General features: G+C 39.9%; 1 protein-coding gene and 1 pseudogene across 2 annotated transcripts in view; one reads left to right on the top strand and one right to left on the bottom strand.

Annotated features, from left to right (window-relative positions):
• The first annotated feature begins 4,365 nt into the window (after positions 1-4,365).
• Positions 4,366-21,867, top strand: part of MTO1 (mitochondrial tRNA translation optimization 1) — a 31,730-nt gene continuing 14,228 nt past the window's right edge. The window contains exons 1-7 of one of the 2 annotated variants that reach the window (XM_027601773.1): positions 4,366-4,776; positions 10,489-10,688; positions 10,769-10,886; positions 18,005-18,291; positions 20,417-20,529; positions 20,617-20,807; positions 21,042-21,172. In XM_027601773.1, coding sequence (XP_027457574.1) covers positions 4,560-4,776; positions 10,489-10,688; positions 10,769-10,886; positions 18,005-18,291; positions 20,417-20,529; positions 20,617-20,807; positions 21,042-21,172 — 1,257 coding nt within the window. In that variant the 5' untranslated portion in view covers positions 4,366-4,559. Of the gene's footprint in view, positions 4,777-10,488; positions 10,689-10,768; positions 10,887-18,001; positions 18,292-20,416; positions 20,530-20,616; positions 20,808-21,041; positions 21,173-21,867 lie in introns of both variants that reach the window. The other variant, XM_027601772.1, reaches the window with a different exon arrangement.
• On the bottom strand, positions 17,122-17,985 carry LOC113926620 (annotated as a pseudogene).

Raw genomic sequence — 21,867 nt, 5'->3', positions numbered from 1 at the left:
GATCTCAGGGTCCTGGGATCGAGTCCCCCATTGGGCTCCCTGGTCGGCAGGAAGCCTGCTTCTCCCTCTCCTACTCCCCCTGCTTGTGTTCCCTCTCTCGCTGTGTATCTCTCTGTCAAATAAATAAATAAAATCTTTAAAAAAAATTTAAAAATGACACATATATTTTTTTATTTTTTTTAAAGATTTTATTTATTTGAGAATGAGAAATAGCACGAGAGGGAAGAGGGTCGGAGAAGCAGACTCCCTGCTGAGCAGGGAGCCTGATGTGGGACTTGATCCCAGGACTCCAGGATCATGACCTGAGCCGAAGGCAGTCGCTTAACCAACTGAGCCACCCAGGCACCCATGGCACTTATATTTTAAATAATTCATGCTGTTTTGGCCCTTGTGATTCCAGAGTTCTCCATATAGGCTTTCAAATATCTATTTCTAAAGCCAATCCCTTTACAGAAATACATATTAGACAGAAAACCCCTGGGTTTAGATGCCTTGATTACTTTTTTAAAAACCATCCTAACCATTACTTTTTTAAAACCATCCTAACCATTAATGTCACAATCCAGTGACATTAAATATTGTTGTGCAACCATCACCACCATCCATCTCCCCAGCTCTTCATCTTGTAAAACTGAAACTCTACCCATTAAACAATAACTCCCCATTCCCGCCCTCTCCCTTGGCAACCACCCTCCTACTTTCTTTCTCTATGAATTTGACTACTCTAGGTACCTCATGTAAGTGGAATGATATATTTGTCCTTTTGTGACTGGCTTATTTCATTTAAGATAATGTCCTCAAGGTTTATCCATATTGTAGCATATATCAGCCCTCCTTTTGTTTTTCTCTCTTTTTTTTTTTTAAGGTTTATTTATTTGAGAGAGAATGAGCGAGCATGGGAGGTTGGGCAGAGGGAGAGAGAGAGAGAGAATCCTCAAGCCGACTCCTCACGGAGCACCAAGCCTATCTCGGGGATTGATCCCAAGACCCTGAGATCATGACCTGAGCTGAAATCAAGAGTCAGCCGCCCAACAAACTGAGCCACCCAGGTGCCCCTGTCAGCCTTCCTTTTTAAGACTGGATGTTTCTACTGAAAGTATATAGCACATTTTGATAGCCATTCATCTGTCAATGGACAAAAATGCCTTGATTACTCTTTTAAAAAGGTTTTCCTAAAACCAATATTTTGATATATACTCTTTAATACAAAGGTTGTTTTTTGTTCTTTTTTTTAACACCCCAGGGCAATGAGCCCTAGTTTGAAATGTGATGTGAGAAATCTGTATTTTTTTTTTTTTTTTTGTAAAATGGAAGGAAGACTATTGTGTAGTCAGGCTTGTTCTCAAGCAAAGCAATTTCAGGGAAAAGTAAATACAAAGGAAAAGTTTATACAAAGGATCTAAGGGGAGACTATGCCTAGTTGTTCAAACAACAGCAAGTATGGCTGGAGCTTGTGAAGTATGAGATGTTGTGTCAGTTATCAACTTATTGCTTCTCAGACAAGGATTTAATACACCCCTCAATATATGCTGTCTGATAAACAACAGAATTCCTTTAAGCAGTTCTTTCAAAGTGCCCACTATGTTCACCTTTCTCAATAGAGGTTGCAGAAGGACTATGTAGGAGGAAGAGGTTTCCTGCAATTTCCAACATAGTGGAAGGAGTGGAAGGGGATTGCACGGCAAAGGCCAGACTCGTAGATGTGAGAACATCTAGTAGGGTCTACCCCAACTATAGGCCCAGAAAGTGATCCCTCTGGGACCTTGCCACCTTGGCCAGCCATAACCCATCTACAACTTACTAGACAGGGAAACCAAATTGCTGCCTGGCCTGTGGTCCAGATGGTCACACAACAAGAAGTTGATCCTTCTACAAGCCTTGTGTGCAGCCTGCCTGTGGCCAAGGAGGTCCACAGAGAGCTGCTGCTCTCTTTGCAAGCCCCCTATGTTATGTAGCCCATACTCTCTGAAGGCCTTCTGCACTTGAGATCTGAGCCCTTTTGAATTTATTACTTGGATACTCTCCCTCAGCCCTAGGGTACCATATATAGTTTCTTTATTTGTCATTTCTTCTATTATAGTTACTCTTTTTTTTTTTAGAGTGAAGTATTTGTTTAAGTAACCTCTACCCCCAACATGGGGCTTGAACTCACAACCCCAAGATCAAGAGCTGCATGCTCTTACTAACTGAGCCAGCTAGGTACCCCAATATAGTTAATTATTCTTATATTAAATATCTACGTGACTCTTTTTTTCTTTTTAAGGTTTTATTTATTTAATTGAGACAGAGTGAGAGAGAGAAAGCATGAGACAGGGGAAGGTCAGAGGGAGAAGCAGACTCCCTCCCCATTGAGCGGGGAGCCCTATGTGGGACTCGATCCTGGGACTCTGGGATCATGACTTGAGGTGAAGGCAGAGGTTTAACCAACTGAGCCACCCAGGTGTCCTACTATGTGATTCCATATTCTGACTGGACCCAGACTGCTACAGAGTTAATATTGGGAGTGGTCCCAGGAGATAGAGGCCTAAAGATGGGATTTGGGAATTGGTTTTGTTGTGCACTTGGGCTTGAGCGCTCAAGGAGGAGGAACCAGAAAAATGAGAAGGAGTGGCCAGAAAAAATAGGAGGAAAACCAGAATAGCTTGACGTCTTGGAAGACAGGTAAAGAAAGTGCATCAAGAAAGGGCTGTGAAGGGAAAAAAGCATTCACATATAAAGTGTCCATCTTCGGGGCGCCTGGGTGGCTCAGTCGTTAAGCGTCTGCCTTCGGCTCAGGTCGTGATCCCAGGGTCTTGGGATCGAGCCCCACATCGGGCTCCCTGCTCCGCGGGAAGCCTGCTTCGCTTCTCCCTCTCCCACTCCCCCTGCTTGTGTTCCCTCTCTCACTGTGTCTCTCTCTGTCAAATAAATAAATAAAATCTTAAAAAAAAATAAAAATAAAAAAATAAAGTGTCCATCTTCTTGACATTTATACTTAAAACTTAATTAAAAATCCAGTCTTGGCTACAGTATAATGAAATAGTCTTACACTGTTAATGCAACCTGACACACACACAAAGCTTTCAGAAAGCTAATTTAGCCATTACCAAAAATATAAACATTGAGGAATCCTTTTACCTAGTATCTTCATTTATAGAAAGAATCCCATAAATTTAAAGAGATATATGTACAAGGATGATGATAATATAAAAAAATTAGAAACAATCCAAATGCCCAGTAATTGGGAGTTGATTAAATAAATTACGGCTAAAATATAATAGATTCATATATACATGGCATAGAGTGAAAAATACATTGTTTAAAAAAGGAGCAAACTGGGGTGCCTGGGTGGCTCAGTCATTTGAGCATGGGACTCTTGGTTTCAGCTCAGGTCATGATCTCAGGGTTGTGAGATCCAGCTCCACACTCAACAGGAAGTCAGCTTGAGGAGTTTCTCCCTCTCCCCCCGACCCTCCCCCCACGCATGCACGTTCTCTTTCTCTAGCTCAAAAAAAAAAAAAAAGCAAACTGAAAAATAATATAATCAGTGTTGTATGTGCAAAATAATAGTAGCATGAGTAGTTGTATAAAAAAAAGTAGGAGGTGGGATACCTTGGTGGCTCAGTCCGTTAAGCATTTGCCTTCGGCTTAGGTCATGATCCCAGGCTCCTGGGATCCAGTCCCGCATTGGGCTCCTTGCTCAACAGGGAGCCTGCTTTTTTTCCCTTAGTCGCTTCTCCCTCTGCCTGCCGTCCCCTGCTTGTGCTGTCTCTCTCTCTCAGACAAATAAATAAAATCCTTAAAAAAAACACAAACAAACAAACAAAAACTAGGAAACATTAGCAACAAAATGCTGACAATAATTACAGAGGTGGGGGATCAGGAAGGCTAACGAAGTTATATCTTCTTTAAGTCTCAAAGTTTTCCATTTCTATTTGATAGATTTCAATAATCATTTGACTAAAACTACCACATGGGTTGTTTCACTAACCAGTTAAAGGTTTCCTCTCTAATGAAGCCTTTAAAAATGTCCAAAAAAAAAAAAAGTCAATTTCCAAAGGCTGGACATTTAATCTTCAACCATTTGATTCCCCTAATTAGCCATCATGAATCTTTCATCCACAAATATATTTTAACTGCTTTCGAATCTCCTCCTATTCAGAGGCTAGTCTTTATAAACAAACAAGTCCAGGTGATAGTTTACCAGAAAATTCAAAGAATCTTATAAGGCAAAGTGATCAAAATTATTGTCTGTAGGTGACCAACTGGAGATTAGGGCTGCCAATCGCCGAAAAGGACAGAATATGGCCAAGTAGAAGCCATCAATTCACAGCCATACGTAATCAAAGGCCTCCACGGACCATGAAACAAGGTTCTCACCAGCTGGGCCACCTGCACAGTTACCCGGTCTCGCCTCTGCAGTAAAGTCGCGACAAAGCCCCAATCAGCGCTGACGCTGGACGTAAACTGCTACGCTGTGACGTCAGAACAAAGATGGCTGCGGCCCGAAGGCTTTCCCTCCTAAGTTTTTGCGCCTAGTTCGTGTCAGGTTCAGGGTCAGACTCTGCCTTTCTCCAGCTATGTTTTCTCTCCGAGGTTGTGGTCTCTGTGTCGCGGCTTCCCTCAGCAAAAAGCGCCTTCCGTTGGCCCGGTTGATCGGCGACAGCGCGGCGCCCGTGGCTGCGAACTTTGATGTGGTAGTCATTGGCGGAGGACATGCCGGGACCGAGGCAGCCGCCGCTGCTGCTCGGTGCGGCTCCCGGACTCTGCTACTCACCCACCGCGTGGACACGATCGGTGAGGAGTTCGGGTAGCGTGGAGCTTGGCGTAGGACGCAAACTGCCAGTAATACCCTTCACCGCTTCCCAGTGGCCTGATGCGGGCAGCCTCTCCTCTCCCCAGGCTAGCGAGAATCCTCGTGTCTGTGGTTTTATCCTAATTTGAGTTTCACAGATTAGGTAGCCCTGGCCCAGAGCCCTGGATTAGGCTGTTACGTGGACCATGTATTGTGCTGCTGCTGACAGAAGTAATTAGTTGAGGGAGTTGGGGTCCGTGCTTTGGGAAAGGGGGAAACTAAGAAAAGCTGATAGCTTCTTACTTCATTGTTGTCATTTACCCTTTACTAGCTTGTTGCTTTGGAAATGGAGTGAATTAACATTTATTAGGAATTACTTGTTAAACGACACTTGTGTTTTTCTCGAGATTTTGTGAAGCCCTTTTGAAGAACGATGCTACTTTTCTATTGCATTCTATATCTCTATCTGGTGTTTGTTTCCTAATTTTGTACTCAGGAACTGGCAGTGCTTTTAACCGCTTAATAGGCAATGGGTGGACAGCTATAATTTAAAGCAAGACCTCTCTCTAGCACCTTAATAGATGCTAGCTAAAACATCATCTTGTAAATCATGCAAACCTATATTTTTTTTCCTCCTGCATTTAGCTCGAGTGAACAGTAGAAATATTAACTATTTTGCAAAAATTGTGAATAAATCACATATTTGATACTGAAATACTTTTTAAGAATTACCATTCAGCTTGTAACTGTAGAGAAATACACACTGTTAACAGTGATTCTTTTAGAGGGGGGTGATTTGATTTTTTTTTAAAGGTTTTATTTATTTATTTGACAGAGACACAGCGAGAGAGAGAACACAAGCAAGGGGAGTGGGAGAGGGAGAAGCAGGCTTCCGGCAGAGCAGGACCCTGGGATCATGACCTGAGCCCAAGGCAGAGCTGAACGACTGAGCCACCTAGGCGACCCCGGGGGTGATTTCGTTACCCAAAAGATTACACTTAGTTTATTATACATTTCACTGTTGTTTACATTTAAAAAAAATAAAGACTGGATACTACCTTTCAATAATAACTTAAAAAAAATTTTTTTAAAGATTTTATTTATTTGACAGAGAGAGACAGAGCGAGAGAGGGAACACAAACAGGGGGAGGGGGAGAGGGAGAAGCAGGCTTCCAGCAGAGCAGGGAGCCCGATGCGGGGCTCGATCCCAGGACCCCGGGATCATGACCTGAGCCGAAGGCAGACACTTAACGATTGAGCCACCCAGGCGCCCCATAACTTAAAAATTTAATGAAAAAAGTATTATTGAACTAAGATGATCATTAAATATAAGTAATGTAGTTCCGTGAGGGATAAAGGGATTCTTATCAAAATCCATATTCATATTATTCTACCAACGCAATACAATCCGTTTCCTTTTTAAATAAATGCATTTCAGAGATAATAACTCTTATACATGAGCTTAGTGGGTGACAATTTTGTTTTGAATCAAAATCTCATTTGTACGGTAATTTAATATGGTGGAGTATCTTAAATATTTCTACGTGGCCTCAGAAAGATAGCTTTGACTTAGAAGGTTCAATGGACCTAAGAATGCAAAAGGCAAGAATTGCCCTGTTGTGATTTAGTCATTATCATGTACCAATAATGAAATGAGAGGCAGGAAGTCTTTTATTTTCTACTAACCTGGAAAATAATGGTTTTTTGCCAACTATTTTTGCATTTCACAATGAAAGAGAAAAGCCTTGTGCACTTGTTTATTCTGTGTCTTATTACCTATGCATTTCATGGAAATGTTCAACATTAAAGAGATTGTTAGACATTCTGAATTTCAGTCCAGGCTTCACTGAGTTCTAGCTGTGTAACCTTGGACAAGGGACAATTTATTTAACCCTCAGTTTCTTTCTCTATGAAATAGAAATAACAGTACCAACTTCAGTTTGCTGTATAAAGTTTAAATCAGAAAATACATGCAAATCATCTGGAATAGTGCCTGACCCATTAAGTGGTTCAGATGTTGAACTATTTTTTTACCATAAGCTTTTCCACATAGCCAACTTAAATTTTTTAGTAGAGTGAAAAATGGACTGATTTATACATTTTTATTATCATTGCCAACCCCAAGTACCACACTTGGGATGTTAGTCTCTACCTAAGAACACAGATGACAAATAGACTTTCTTGTTCCAACTCCACGTGATTGGGAATGAAGGATAGTTTCCTGGAGTTCTATGTAGAGAAAGATCTTGAGGGCTAAGCAAAAGAAAAGTGGCATGTTCAACTTTTATGCCCGTAAGGAGAGGGGCTCAACATTGATAAATATATTTGAGAAAAAGTTTTCAGCGGTTTAAAAAGACAAGGATTTCTTTGCATGTGATTTTCACAAATGTAAGTTTTACAAATAGGTATATAATGTACAGTAATTCAATAAAGGGCCTGCTTGGCAGGGAGCCTGCTTCTCCTACCTGCTGCTCCCCCGCTTGTGCTTGCTCACACTCTCTCTCTGATAAATAATAAATAAATAAATAAATGTGTAAAACAACATGGAATAATGGGAACAGTGGTGAGCTGGAAAGTATATCCTCATTCATTGTTTTGTTTGTTTTTAACAAAAGCTTCATGTATACGAAGCAAAACATCACCAGCAAATCACTGAGTTATGAGCTCTGATCTAAAAGTATCTGAGGGGTGCCTGGGTGGCTCAGTCGTTGAGCATCTGCCTTCAGCTGAGGTTGTGATCCCAGGGTCTGGGATCGAGCTCCACATCAGGCTCCTTGCTCCGCAGGAAGCCTGCTTCTCCCTTTCCCACTCTCCCCTCTCTCGCTGTGTCTCTCTGTCAAATAAATAAAATCTAAAAAAAAAAAGGGCTCCTGGGTGGCTCAGTTGGTTCAGCAGCTGCCTTCGGCTCAGGTCATGATCCTGGAGTCCTGGGATCGAATCCCGCATCGGGCTCCCTGCTCAGCGGGGAGTCTGCTTCTCCCTCTGACCCTCCCCCCTCTCATGTGCTCTCTCTCTCTCTCATTCTCGCTTTCTCAAATAAATAAAATCTAAAAAAAATAAGTAAAAAATAAATAAAATCTAAAAAATAAATAAAAGTATCTGAAATGTATCCTCTCTAAAGATTGGAAGAGGATTACTTAAGAGTGATACAGAGTAATAGAGAAAAATCATACTTGGTGATATCATTTCACATTTCTAATTTCTATTTTGATTACTTATTCATTAATCTGATATTTCAAGTGTGATTAAGTTATTGTAGGTTTTTTTTTTTCTCTAAACAAAGAAGACCTTGTCTGAAACATTTATAGTTCATACAATGTCTGGAAGAGAAGGAAGTGTGTAGAGCTATAAAAGATGTAAGATTGGACCTGAATCGATACCTGGGAATTCATTATACTATTCTTTCTTACTCTTCAATAAAATAGCTTAACATTGGGGCACCTGGGTAGCTCAGTCCGTTAAGCATCTGACTCTTGGTTCAGCTCAGGTAATGATCTCATGGGTTGTGGGATAGACCCCACATGGGACTCTGCACTCCAGGGAGTCTACTTGAAGATTCTCTCCCTTTGCCCTTCCCCCCACTCATGCTTTCTCTCTCTGTCTCTCAAATAAATAAATCTTTAGGGACACCTGGGTGGCTCAGTCGGTTAAGCATCTGCTTTCAACTCAGGTCATGATCCCAGGACCCTGGGATTGAGTCCTGCATCGGGCTTTCTGCTCAGCAGGGAGCCTGCTTCTCCCTCTGCCTGCCATTCCCCCTGCTTGTACTCTCTCTCTCTGACAAATAAAGTCTTTTAAAAAAAAAAAATCTTTAAAAAAGAAATAGCTTCACATTTGTATGTGAAATAATATGTTGAATTAGAAACTCAGGAATGCAAATTGGTTGCTTTCATATAAATTCAGTGATAGGGTAAATATTCACTGTGTTTATTGATTTTATGCAATGTATGGAGCACTTTTCTAAGATATTCATGTAGGGGTATTTATGTCAATAGTAATATTTTACATGTTTGAGAAAGTCATATAAAAGTTTTTAAATGTTGCTACTAATGGAAAATTATTTATGATTAAAATTTTTTAAAGCCAATTCGAAGAAATTATGATTTTTGAAAAAGTGAAAAGCAGAAGCAGAGAGTATTTTACACTGAGAAATGTTTTATACTGGGTAATAAAACAATTATCAGTAAATGTTATTTATTGCTTATTCTGTGCCAGACACTGCTAATTGCTTTGTGTACATTCTCCCATTTGCAAGTAACAAATCCTTATTATTTGATTAATTTAAACAAAAAGAATTTATTTTTTTTAACTTATTTATTTGAGAGAGAGAAAGAAAGTGAGTGGTGGGGGGAGGGACAGAGGGAGAGAGAATCTCAAGCAGACTCCCTGCTGAGCACAGAGCCTGATACGGGGCTCGATCTCACAACCCTGAGATCATGACCTGAGCCAAATCAAGAGTCAGACACTTAACCAACTGAGCCACCCAGCTGCCCCAAGAATTTATTTTTTAATAAGAAATTTGCAGGTAGGTCAGTTTTAGGGTGGTTAATTCAACAACCCACAATGTCTAAGGACTCATTCCTTGAATATCTCCATTACGCCATTCTTGAATTGTCTTCAAGCTAGCTATCCTTATGATTACAAAATGGCTATAATAGTTCCAGGTGTTACATCCAGATATGACAACTTCAACCTAAGAAGGGTTTTTTTTTTCCTCCTTGTATCTCTTTGAAGAGGAAAAACAGCCCCCACCCCAGTAGGTCACCCCTCATGACTGATTTCCCATCCCTAACCCAGACAGTGGCAAGTAGAAACAGGATTACCATGATTACTTAGATCAATAAAGATTTATTTCTACTGAGTTTAAGTCACACTCCCTGAACACAAAGGCTCCTAGGGAGTGTTTACCTAAATAAAATTGTGATTCTGTATCGAAGGGGGGAAATAATCGGCAGCTGTCATTCCTGTTTTTACAGTAGGGAAACTGAGGTAGAGAAAATTAGATAACTTGCCAAAATGACAGAGCTTGTAGTGGTAGATCTAGGAATCGAGCCAGATCCTTTTCACTCATTCCTGACCCATACTCCTAATCACAGTACGATTCAGCCTCCTTATGGAGACTATAAAAACTTGCAGAGGGCTTGGTGGTGGCTATGGTGGACCTACAGATGTTGACATAGCTTTCCTATCCCTCCACCTCCCATAAAAACCTTTGACATAACCACATGAGTTTAGACCTCCAAATAAAACTGGGGGAATTTAAAGAGAAGGTATAAAATATGGTTTCTACTCTCAGGAAGCTTATAATTTAATTATTTTTACAAAATAAGCAAAAAGAAAACAGCAGATGGCATTTATGGAAGACAATTGATAACAGTGAATCAGAGCCAGGGGACTTCTTAAAAGTATGCTTGATTTGGGGAAGGTTTCATGAAGTAGTCATGAAAGCCACATTTTAAAGGAGAAGGCAACCTAATGAACCAGTAAAAATATGTGTCAAGGAAAAGATTCAAAAGGAACTACAGTCAATGGTTTGTCTTCCAAGATGCCCTGAATGACTCTTGCATCCCATTGGGATTTTCTAATTTTCTCTCTGGCGATTGCTTCAGTTTTATTACATGAGATGATTCTAATCACTTGTACAGACATTTCCCTATTAAACACTCACTACGTACAAGGTGCTCATATATTTATTTTATGTCTGTTCTCCTTAGGTCAGATGTCCTGTAATCCTTCCTTTGGTGGCATTGGCAAGGGGCATTTAATGAGGGAAGTTGATGCCTTGGATGGCCTGTGTTCTCGAATCTGTGACCAATCTGGTGTACATTACAAAGTATTAAACCGGCGTAAGGGACCGGCTGTTTGGGGTCTAAGAGCTCAAATTGATAGGAAACTCTATAAGCAGAACATGCAGGTAAGGATGGGGCAGGAAAACAGGAGAGACTATAGTGATTATTTAACTGTTAGGTTTCAACCTGTGTTCTCTTTTGACAGAAAGAAATCCTAAATACACCGCTGCTTACTGTTCAGGAGGGAGCTGTAGAAGACCTTATTCTTACAGAACCAGAGCCTGAGCACACTGGGAAATGCCGTGTCAGTGGTGTGGTTTTAGGTGTGTACCTGGTTATAGATGATAATAACAGTATCAGACTCCATGTGAAAAATTAATTTTAGAGCAGAACATGGAGATGTTTTGCTTATTCTAGGAAATTGTTGTGTTTTCTCTTCATGGAAAAGGAAGACTGCATAAAAAATTTTCCTCCTTTCATCTTAATCTTCATGAAGCTCAAATTCTGGGCTCATTTATACCATCTTAGTGTAGTACTTTATAACCTACATAAATGTGTTTTTCTCCTGGTCCTTCTGTTGTAATTTTTATTTTTCCTAGTCCTGACTTTAAGTTTTTTAATTTATATTTACAATGTTATATATATATTTTTTTATTTAAAGGAGTTATGGATTAATTTTTTTAGAGGGGGGGCACCAGGAGAGGAAGAGAAAGAATCTTAAGCAGGCTCCATGCCCAGTGCAGAGCCCGATGTGGGGCTTGATCTCACAACCCTGAGATCATGACCTGAGCCAGAATCAAGGGTCAGACACTTAACCAATTGAACCACCCAAGCGCCCCATGAATTAATTTTTTAATCAAAATAATACATGCACATAACTTTTACAAAAATCAAATAGAATTTAAAAGTTCATATAAAAAACAGTTATCTCTCTTTATAGACTTAACCACTTCAGTTTCACTTTTGATATGTACTTATATATTTCTAAATAATATGCTTATATTTGTACTCCCTAAATTATTATTAGACATTATTAATTTTTTATAGTAGCTCTCTTTAATCCCCTACTTTCGTTCCCTCTATCCTTTTTTTTTTTTTTAAGATTTTATTTATTCATTTGAGAGAGAGAGCATAAGCAAGGGGAAAGGCAGAAGGAGAGAGAGAAGCAGACTTCCCGCTGAGCTGGGAGCCTCACATGAGGCTTGAACCCAGGACCTAGAGATCGTGACCTGAGCCACAGGCAGACTCCCAACAATCCGAGCCACCCAGGCACCCTTCTCGCTATCCTTCTAATGTAATTATGCTATAAATTTTGACTGATAGTATTTATATTATTATGATTATATTGTTATATATTATGATTAAATATTGTTCACTGCAGATCCAAGTAGTGTGTTCTGTTTGTTTCCTTTCATAGACCTCTTTTCTTTGCCTTTGGTTAATATTTGCTTTATTTTTAATTTGCTTATTTTACTTGTGGACTTGTTCAGCTTTTTCATTAGGAAAAAAAAACTGTCGGGGCGCCTGGGTGGCTCAGTCGTTAGGTGTCTGCCTTCGGCTCAGGTCAGGATCCCAGGGTCCTGGGATCAAGCCCCGCATCGGGCTCCCTGCTCCGCAGGAAGCCTGCTTCTCCCTCTCCCACTCCCCGTGCTTGTGTTCCCTCTCTCTCTGTGTCTCTCTCTGTCAGATAAATAAATAAAATCTTAAAAAAAAAAAAAGGAAAAACCGCTGCCATTTTCTCTATAGTGAAGTAATCTGTCAATTCTGCTTTTTCTTTGATACTTCCCTCCCAGAGACATCAACTTCCTCAACGCCCCCCCCACCACCACCACAGGCCATCTGCTATAATCAGGACAATTGCTCTCTGGGCCCTCTGCACAGACGTTATTTTGAGCCTTCCTTTTACTACTGTGGTGTGTTACATCATCCCATGTTTCTTGAGTCTTCAGTCTTGTTCTTTCTTACTGCTTCATTTTGCTGGAGCATATCTTCCAGTAGCTTCCTAAGAAAAGAAGCAAGGAAGGCGTTTTTTTGTGTGTGTTTAAGCATATCTCAAAATGTCTCCCCTTACTTGACTCTTAATTTGTCTGAGAATAAAATTTTAGTTAAATTTTTTTTTCTGAGAATTTTGACAGTCTTGTTCCATTATCTTTTAGCTTCCAGTTTTGCTATTAAAAAGCTCAGTGTATATTTGGGGCACCTGGCTGGCTCAGTCAGAGCATGCGATTCTTGATCTTGGGGTTGTGAGTTTGAGCCCTATATTGGGTATAGAGATTGCTTAAAAATAAAATCTTTAGGGGTGCCTGGGTGGCTCAGATGGCTTAAATGTCTGCCTTCTGCTTGGGTCATGATCCCAGGGCCCGGGGATCGAGCCCTGCATTGAGCTCCCTGCTCGGCAGGGAGCCTGCTTCTCTCTCTCTCTCCTTACGCTGCTTCCTCTGCTTGTGCTCTCTCGCTCTCTCTTTTGAATAAATAAATAAAAACTGAAAAATAAATAAAATCTTTAAACAAAGAAAAAATTTCAAAAATAAGATAAAATATTAAAAAAAAAAAAACAGATGAACATATGTGGTGGGGGAAGGAGAGAGGGAAACAAACCAAAAGAGACTCTTTTTTTTTTCCACAAGAGACTCTTAATACAGTACAAACTGAAGGTTGAATGGAGGGAGATGGGTGGGGGATGGGCTAGATGGGTGATGGCTATTAAAGAGTACACTTGTGATGAGCACTGGGTGTTGTATGCAAGTGATGAATCACTGAATTCTACTCCAGAAACCAATATTGCACTGTATGTTAACTAACTAAAATTTACATAAAATTTCTTTTAAATCAGTATGGACTAGAAGAAAAAAAATAAAATCTTTAAAAAAGAAAAAAAGCCTGGGGTGCCTGGGTGGTTCGATTGGTTAAGTGTCTGACTTGATCTCAGCTCAGGCCTTGATCTCAGGTTGTGAGTTCAAAACCCCACATTGGGCTCTATGCTGGGTGTGGAGCCTACTAAAAAACAAACAAAAACCAACAATAAAAAAAAGCTCAATGCATATTTACATTTTTTTGTATATGAAAGGTTTTTTTCCTTTCTAAAAGCTGGGATCTTGTGTTTGTCTTTGTTCTGAAATTTGAAAGTAGTGTCCTTTAGTCTGCTCTTTGTTCATTCATTATGGTGGGATACTAAGTGTTCCTTTTTAATCTGGTAATCTGTCCTTGATCTGTATATTTTCTTCTATTATTTCTCCATGCTTTCTTTCTGTAACTCCTGTCCCTTTCTGGATTGGTCTTCTGGGCTTCTTCTATTTTTATTTTTTTGTCATTTTGACATACTTTCTTAGAAGCCTTCCTTAAATTTATTGTCCAAATCCTTGTAATGAGTTTTTAAATTTGACCGTATTTTCATTTATAAAGTGTTCTTTTTTTCTGATTGTTTTTTAGCATCTTGTTTTGTTTTCTGAATTTAATATTTTCTTTAATCCATATAAGGATTTTAATTATCGATTTTTGAAGTTTCCTTTGATCTATGTGTTGTTTTCTCCAGATTCTTTGTTCTGTGTATTTGGCTGCTTATTTTCATGTACATGGCCTTCCTCAAGTGTCTAGGGAACTTTGGCTGTCAGGTTTTTATTTTTATTTCTTTTTATTATTTATTTTTTAAAAGATTTATTTATTTATTTCAGAGAGAAAAAGAGAGCACAAGCAGGAGAGGGAAAAGAGAATCTCAAGCAGACTCAACACTGAATGCAGAGTCTGACGTTGGGCTTGATCTCAGGACCCTTAGATCACATCCTGCGCTGAAACCAAGAGTCAGATGCTTAACCAACTATACCACCCAGGAGCCCCCAGGCTCTCAGATTTTAAATGAGACAGTAAAACACTGGATGATTTCTGTGTGCACGGTTAAATTTTATTTCTTGCCCTACTCTATAATCTGGTGATTAGGGGTTGGACTGGCCTTTTTGTTGGTGAGCTACCAAACATCAATGACTGATTTAGTAAAAGAATCAGTCTTCTGCCAAGGGGGATAATATGGCTGCCAGCTCGCATTCTGGGAACAAAATGGTAAGAGGACTGTGATAGAGAATCTCATCATTTAAAATACAGTTCTTGACTTAATTCCCCTGTTTTGAAAGTAATTTCTATTATAGATTTATTAATTTTTTGAATGGGGAATACATATACATGGTAAACAGTTTATTTATTTTTAAGATTTTATTTATTTGACACAGAGAGAGACAGCGAGAGAGGGAACACAAGCAGCGGGGGTGGGAGAGGGAGAAGCAGGCTCTCCGCCGAGCAGGGAGCCCGATGCAGGGCTCAATCCCAGGACCCTGGGATCATGACCTGAGCCGAAGGCAGACGCTTAACAACTGAGCCACTCAGTCACCCCACATGGTAAACAGTTTAAAGGGGACAAAGAAGAATGTGGAGTGAAAAGTGGTCTCTTTCTCATCTTGGCCCCCAGCCAATCAGTTTTCCTCCTCAGGAACATTTCTAGTTCCTTGTGTAGTCTCTCCATCTGTATATTTATGTATCTTCATGCATATGGATATATTTGTATTTTATCACAAAGCAATAGCATGTTATCCACACTGTTCTGTACTGTTGGTTTTTTTTAACCACTTAATCTGTGTCTTTCCTTTTGGGAGCTATTTCTTTTTTTGTTTTTGTTTTTTTTAAGATTTTATTTACTTATTTGACAGAGAGAGACACAGAGAGAGAGGGAACACAAGCAGGGGGAGTGGGAAAGGGAGAAGCAGGCTTTCCGCCGAGCAGGGAGCCCGATGTGGGGCTCGATCCCAGGACCCCGGGATCATGACCTGAGCCGAAGGCAGATGCTTAACTGACTGAGCCACCCAGGCGCCCTTAAGTTTGTGTTTTTGTTCTGGTGATCACTTTAGTAACTGATTTTATATAATGTGCTTTATCTTCTCTTCTGTCAGTGTTTACTGGCTTTCCTCTCTGAATAGTTCCTGAATTAGTTTTATTTTCATTTCCTTTTCTCTCCCCTTCCTCCTTTCCTCTCCAGATTTAATGATTATATTGTTTTTATTAGTGCAGACCTTTATACCCTTATTTGTTTATACTTCTGTTACTTAATTTAATAACTTTAAATGCTATTTTTGGGGCACCTCGGTGGCTCTCTTGGTTAAGTGACTGCCTTTGGCTTGGGTCATGATCCCAGGGTCCTGGGATCGAGCCCCTCATCGGGCTCCCTGCTCAGTGGGGAGCCTGCTTCTCCTGTCTGCCGCTCCCCCTGCTTGTGTTCTCTTTCTCTCTCCTTGTCAAATAAATAAATAAAATCTTTAAAAAAGCTTTTTCTAATGTTACTCTTTGACCTTGTTTATATTTTATAGGCAAAACAATACAGTTTTTTATTGTGGCAAAATGTACATAAAATTTGCCATTTTTGGGGGTGCCTGGGTGGCTCAGTCGTTAAGCATCTGCCCTCGGCTCAGGTCGTGATCCCAGGGTCCTGGGATCGAGTTCCGCATTGGGCTCCCTGTTCCTTGGGAACCTGCTTCTCCCTCTCCCACTCCCCCTGCTTCTGTTCCCACTCTCTCTGTGTCTCTCTGTCAAATAAATAAAATCTTAAAAAAAAAAAAAAAAGGGCGCCTGGGTGTCTCAGATGGTTAAGCATCTGCCTTTGGCTCAGGTCATGATCCCAGGGTCCTGGGATCGAGTCCCGCATCGGGCTCCCTGCTCCTTGAGAGCCTGCTTCTCCCTCTGCCTCTCTCTCTCTCTCTCTCTCTCTCTCATGAATAAATAAATAAAATCTTTAAAAAATAAATAAATAAATTTGCCATTTTTAAGTGTACAATTCACTACCATTAAGTACATTCACAATGTTGTGCAGCTGTTACCACCACTCATTTCCAGAACTACTTGATCATCCTAAACTGAAACTCTCTACCCACTAAACAGTAATTCCCCATTACCCAAAGAATAAGGCTAACATTTTCCCATAAGATAGGTCTGTCTACACACAAAACCTTTACAGACTTAACTATTTCGTTTTCAGCCCCAATGTTTGTTCTTACATTCTTCAGTTCTCATTCTCAGTTCTCCGGTTTGCAGGCTTTGAGGGCAAATTATTTCATTCTCATTGGTACATTCTCCTCATATTCTTGAGTTATATCCTTCTCCCCTCTGCTGGATCAGTTATTGCTCTTCCAACTGATTTCTGTCTTCTGAGAATATTTTGAGAGTTCTCATCTTTTGACAAGTTCTCTCCCATTACTTGTCCTTTTGGGTTTATACCTTTTTTTGCCCCTTTATTTCATCTTGGAGTTTTAGGAGGGAGAGGAAATCATGTGAGGGGGCGCCTGGGTGGCTCAGTCATTAAGCGTCTGCCTTAAGCTCAGGTCATGATCTCGGGGTCCTGGGATCGAGCCCCGCATCGGGCTCCCTGCTCAGCGGGAAGCCTGCTTCTCCCTCTCCCACTCCCCTTGCTTGTGTTCCTTCTCTTGCTGTGTGTCTCTCTCTGTTAAATAAATAAAATCTTAAAAAAAATGTGAGGTAGTCTGTCATATTTATTTTTTTTAATTTGCATTTATTTTGCAGAATTTACTCCCAGGCCATAAATTTTTGTTTCTTCAGTTTCTTCTGGGATATCTTTTTCTTCTGTGCAACCTCCTCTTCTGGTTTAGGAACAATCTGCTCTTTTTCAGTAAGGATCATCTCAATGTGGCAGGGAGAGCTCATGTATGGGTTAGTCCAACCATGAGCCCTGTTCGTTCTATGCCGCATCTTGGGGGCTTTGTTCACCTGGATGTGCTCAATGACCAGAGAATCAACATCTAAACCCTAAGTTCAGCATTACTCTCTGCAGTTTTAAGCATGTGCAGTAAAAATTCAGCACTCTTCTTGGGCCACCGACCCTGTGTCCAGCCCCACTGTTTGGCCTGGGCACACCTACCGACTCCACCATTGTAGCGACGGAATGGCACACACTGCTTCTGTAAAGTGATGTCTTTCAGATACTTGGTAGCTTTTCAGATATGCATGCCCTTGATGGCCTGGGCAGTTTCACGTGTGTTCTTAAAGTGAACAGAAAGATTTGAACCTCTTGATTTACATGATTTCGTAGGGTTTTCTGGGTTAAGCAAATAGCGAACCATTTTCAGAGGTCACCTCAGGCCGCTTAGGGCGGTAGTCTGTCATACTTAACCAGGAGTCTAAAATTAATTTTAAAAATTAACTGAGACTAACTTTTCAGTACTGACATGATCTTAGGAACATGTGAATTAGTTTTCATATGTTACTATGTTCTCTCTCCCAGCTGTCTTGGATTCTTGGTATTAATAACATATAGTCTTCTAAGTCATTTAAAATTCTTTCTCAAGTTTCTAAAGACAGATTTTCTCTGTAGTTCTAATGTAAATGGTCACATTTCAATTAGATCCATGGTAACAGGTCACAATTTTTACTGTTTCTGATCCTTTAGCAGGTGGAAGCACAGTACATGCAGAGAGTGTGGTTCTGACTACCGGGACGTTCCTGAGAGGCGTGATTGTAATTGGACTGGAGACACATCCGGCAGGGCGTTTAGGGGATCAGCCTTCCATTGGGTTGGCTCAGACTCTGGAGAAGTTGGGGTTTGTGGTGGGAAGATTGAAGACTGGGACTCCACCCCGAATTGCCAAAGAGTCGGTTAATTTCAGCATTCTAAACAAGCAGACACCAGATAATCCATCCATACCATTCAGTTTTATCAATGAGACAGTGTGGATTAAGGTAAGGTAATTTATGACAACTTAACTTTACAGTTGACGGTGGCTATTCACAGCAGCATATAGCCTAACTCTCCCTCCCCCCCTCCCTTTCTCCCTTCCTTCCTTCCTCCTCCCTCTCTCCCTTCTTTCTTTCCTCCCTCCCTCCCTCTCTTCCTTCCTCTCTTCCTTCCTTCCTTTCTTCTTTCTCTCTTCTGCCCTTCCTCCCTTCATTCCTTCACAATTCACCTTACATTCCTATTACTTAGGGTGCAAAAAAGTGATATTTAACAGGATTAGCTAATTTAGCTAATTGGGTGTTTCCCCATAAGTTCTTTTTTTTTTTTAAAGATTTTATTTATTTATTTTTGAGAGAGAGAGAATGAGAGATAGAGAGCACGAGAGCGAAGAGGGCCAGAGGGAGAAGCAGACTCCCTGCTGAGCAGGGAGCCCGATGTGGGACTCGATCCCAGGACTCCAGGATCATGACCTGAGCCGAAGGCAGTCACTTAACCAACTGAGCCACCCAGGCGCCCCCCCATAAGTTCTTAAGTTTCGTTACTTCAGTAATCTTGCCAATTTAAACTTTTTTGAAACAATGGCAGACATACATAAATACTGCAAGACTCTTGTAAACCATTGAAATTCACCCACCATTAATATTTTACCATATTTATCTCTCTATATAGAAATATAGAGATATATGTATATATTTAATCTATAAAACAGTAATATAGACATTGATCCTTATTCTTTTCTTTTTCCAGAACATTTGAGAGTAAGTTGTAGAGACCATGACCCTTTACTTCTAAATATTTGAGTATGGATTTCAACTAAGCACAGAGACGTGCTCTTATATTACCTCATTGCAGTAATGAAATTTGGGGAATTTAACATTGATACAGTGCTGTTATCTAATATATAGTTCATAGTCAGATTTTGCTGATTGTCCCAATATTGTTCTTTATAGCAACGTTTTTTTTTTCAATCCAGGAAAAAATATAGTATTTGTCATTTCTCTTTGATATGGAACAGTTCCTCAGTCTTTAATGATACTGGTATTTTTGAAGAGTACAATCTACTTTTGCCTACTTTTGGAATTATTAAAAAAAAAGGTATATTGTGTGTTTAGAATCGAGGACTAATAATTGATGGTCCTAGTTTCTGGTGAGTGTTATTGTGATAAGTGGCTCCAAGTATTCTGCGATCTTGAGCAAGTCACTTTTGTATTTTTGCTTTGGTAAAATGTAAATTGTGATGCTACTTTCTTAGTGTGTATATTTTTAAACTGTTTATTATAAAATTTCAATTTTATGGAAAGTAGAAAAAAATAGCATAATGAATCTCTATCACCCAGCTTCAACAAGTAATATTTTCTGGCATTCCTGTTTCATCTTTTCTTAACACTTTCTTCTTGTGAGGTTTTTCTTTTTTTTTTTTTTTTTTTAAGATTTTATTTGTCAGAGAGAGAGAGCGCGTACAAGCAGGGGGAGTGGCAGGCAGAGGGAGAAGCAGGCGCTTCACTGAGCTGGGAGCCCGATGTGGGACTCGATCCCAGGACCCTGGGATCATGACCTGAGCTGAGGGCAGACGCTTAACCGACTGAGCCACCCAGGCATCCTGACTTCTTGTGAAGTTTTAAAGCTACAGTGACATCATTTCACTTATAAATACTTTGGTATATGTCTTTAACATGAGAACTTTGTAAAAAACCAACCACAATACCATTATCACACCCAGAAAATAAGGACCAAATAAGGGCCACACATTGAATTGGATGATATGCCTGATAACAACAGTTCCCCTCCTTTTTTTCTTTTTTCTTTTTGACATTTATATGTGGAAGAAACTGCGTCATCTGTTCTCTAGAATTTCTAGGATTTCCCACATTCTAGATTTCTCCCTTCTGGTGCCTTAACTATTTTCTTCCATTTTCTATATTTTTTATAAACTGGTAGATCTACAGTCTTGTTTAAATTAGTTTTATCTCCTGGGTTGTTTTTGGGAAGAATACTTCATTAGTAGTACTCAGCATTATGCATAGGTTTAATGTCTGTAAAAGTAAGTGCATATCATGTGTGTAATTTATTCGAGTAAAAGGCAAACTAGTAAAGAAGCAAACATTGTTATAAGTAGTTCCTATATTTTAGCCAGAAGATCAGCTGCCATGTTACTTGACTCACACCAACCCTAGAGTGGATGAGATTGTCCTTGAGAACCTTCACCTTAATAGTCACATTAAGGAAACTACAAGAGGACCCAGGTAAGGACAAAACATTACTTTAAGGAATGCTGTCAACCTTCTTTTGTTTGCTTCATTAAATTTTTAAATTTCATTGTCCTGTTCCAGATACTGTCCATCCATTGAATCAAAGGTTTTGCGTTTTCCAAACCGTCTACATCAGGTTTGGCTGGAACCTGAAGGAATGGATTCTGACCTCATCTACCCCCAAGGGTTATCTGTGACACTACCAGCTGAATTACAAGAGAAAATGATCACATGCATCAAAGGCTTGGAGAAAGCTAAAATGATTCAGCCAGGTAAAGAGAATCACAGCTGCCCTTCCATATGAGCTCAGCATTGTTTTAGCAGACAATGAGGAGGTCTTAGCTACAGTTATAGTTGCCTAGAGCCTCAGAAGACAAAGCCCAACATCTGTGCATTTAAAATATTCTTTGTTTTTCAAGAGCATTTAATGATAATCTTTGCATCTCTAGTTTGAGACAAATCCAGCTCAGTTTTTACTTATTTTGTATAATTTATTCTTTGGTCAGGCTATGGTGTTCAGTATGATTACTTAGACCCCCGTCAGATCACTCCTTCTCTTGAGACTCATTTGGTGCAACGGCTGTTCTTTGCTGGCCAGATAAATGGCACTACTGGTTATGAGGAAGCTGCAGCTCAAGTAAGTGGTTGTTCAAATGTTACTATAAACAGAAAAGCGCAATTTAACTGGTGTTCCTCCTTTTAATTTCTGTTGCGGTAACTATATAGGTCTTAGATACAACTCATAAATTGTAATGGAAGACTTATTTCTGTTTCAGGGTATACAGCGATGGCTACTATATACAAGAGAATTTAAAAAACACGTGTGGGTTATTTTTGTTTTTAATTTTTTTATTTGCATGTAGTTGGCACACAACATTAGTTTCAAGTGTACAGCTGAGTGATTTGACAAGTTTATACATTCTGCTGTGCTCACCACAAATGTAGCTACTGTGTGTCTGTCCCATTGCACCCCTGTTCCAGTATCATTGACTGTATTCCTTATGCCATGCTAAACACTTGTGGTTTTAATTCTCTTTTCTGAGCTCCTAGGTCTGATATCATATTTGATTAGATTTACTGTATTTAGAAATTTTTTAAAAGATATTTTTATTTATTTGCCAGAGAGAGAGAGCACAAGCAGGGGTGAGAGGCAAGTAGAGAAAGAAGCAGGTTCCTTCCCAAGCAAGAAGCCAGACATGGGACTCGATCCCAGGACCCTGGGATCATAACCTGAGCCAAAGGCAGACGCTCAACCAGCTGAGCCACCTAGGCGTCCCTATTTTCAAAAAATTTTTTTAAGATTTTATTTTTAAGCAATCTCTACACCGGAGT

Source organism: Zalophus californianus, chromosome 7, assembly GCF_009762305.2.
Source record: "Zalophus californianus isolate mZalCal1 chromosome 7, mZalCal1.pri.v2, whole genome shotgun sequence".
Taxonomy (NCBI): domain Eukaryota; kingdom Metazoa; phylum Chordata; class Mammalia; order Carnivora; family Otariidae; genus Zalophus; species Zalophus californianus.
The sequence above is the reverse complement of the archived record's forward strand: the minus strand, read 5'-3'. Positions and strand labels throughout refer to the sequence as shown.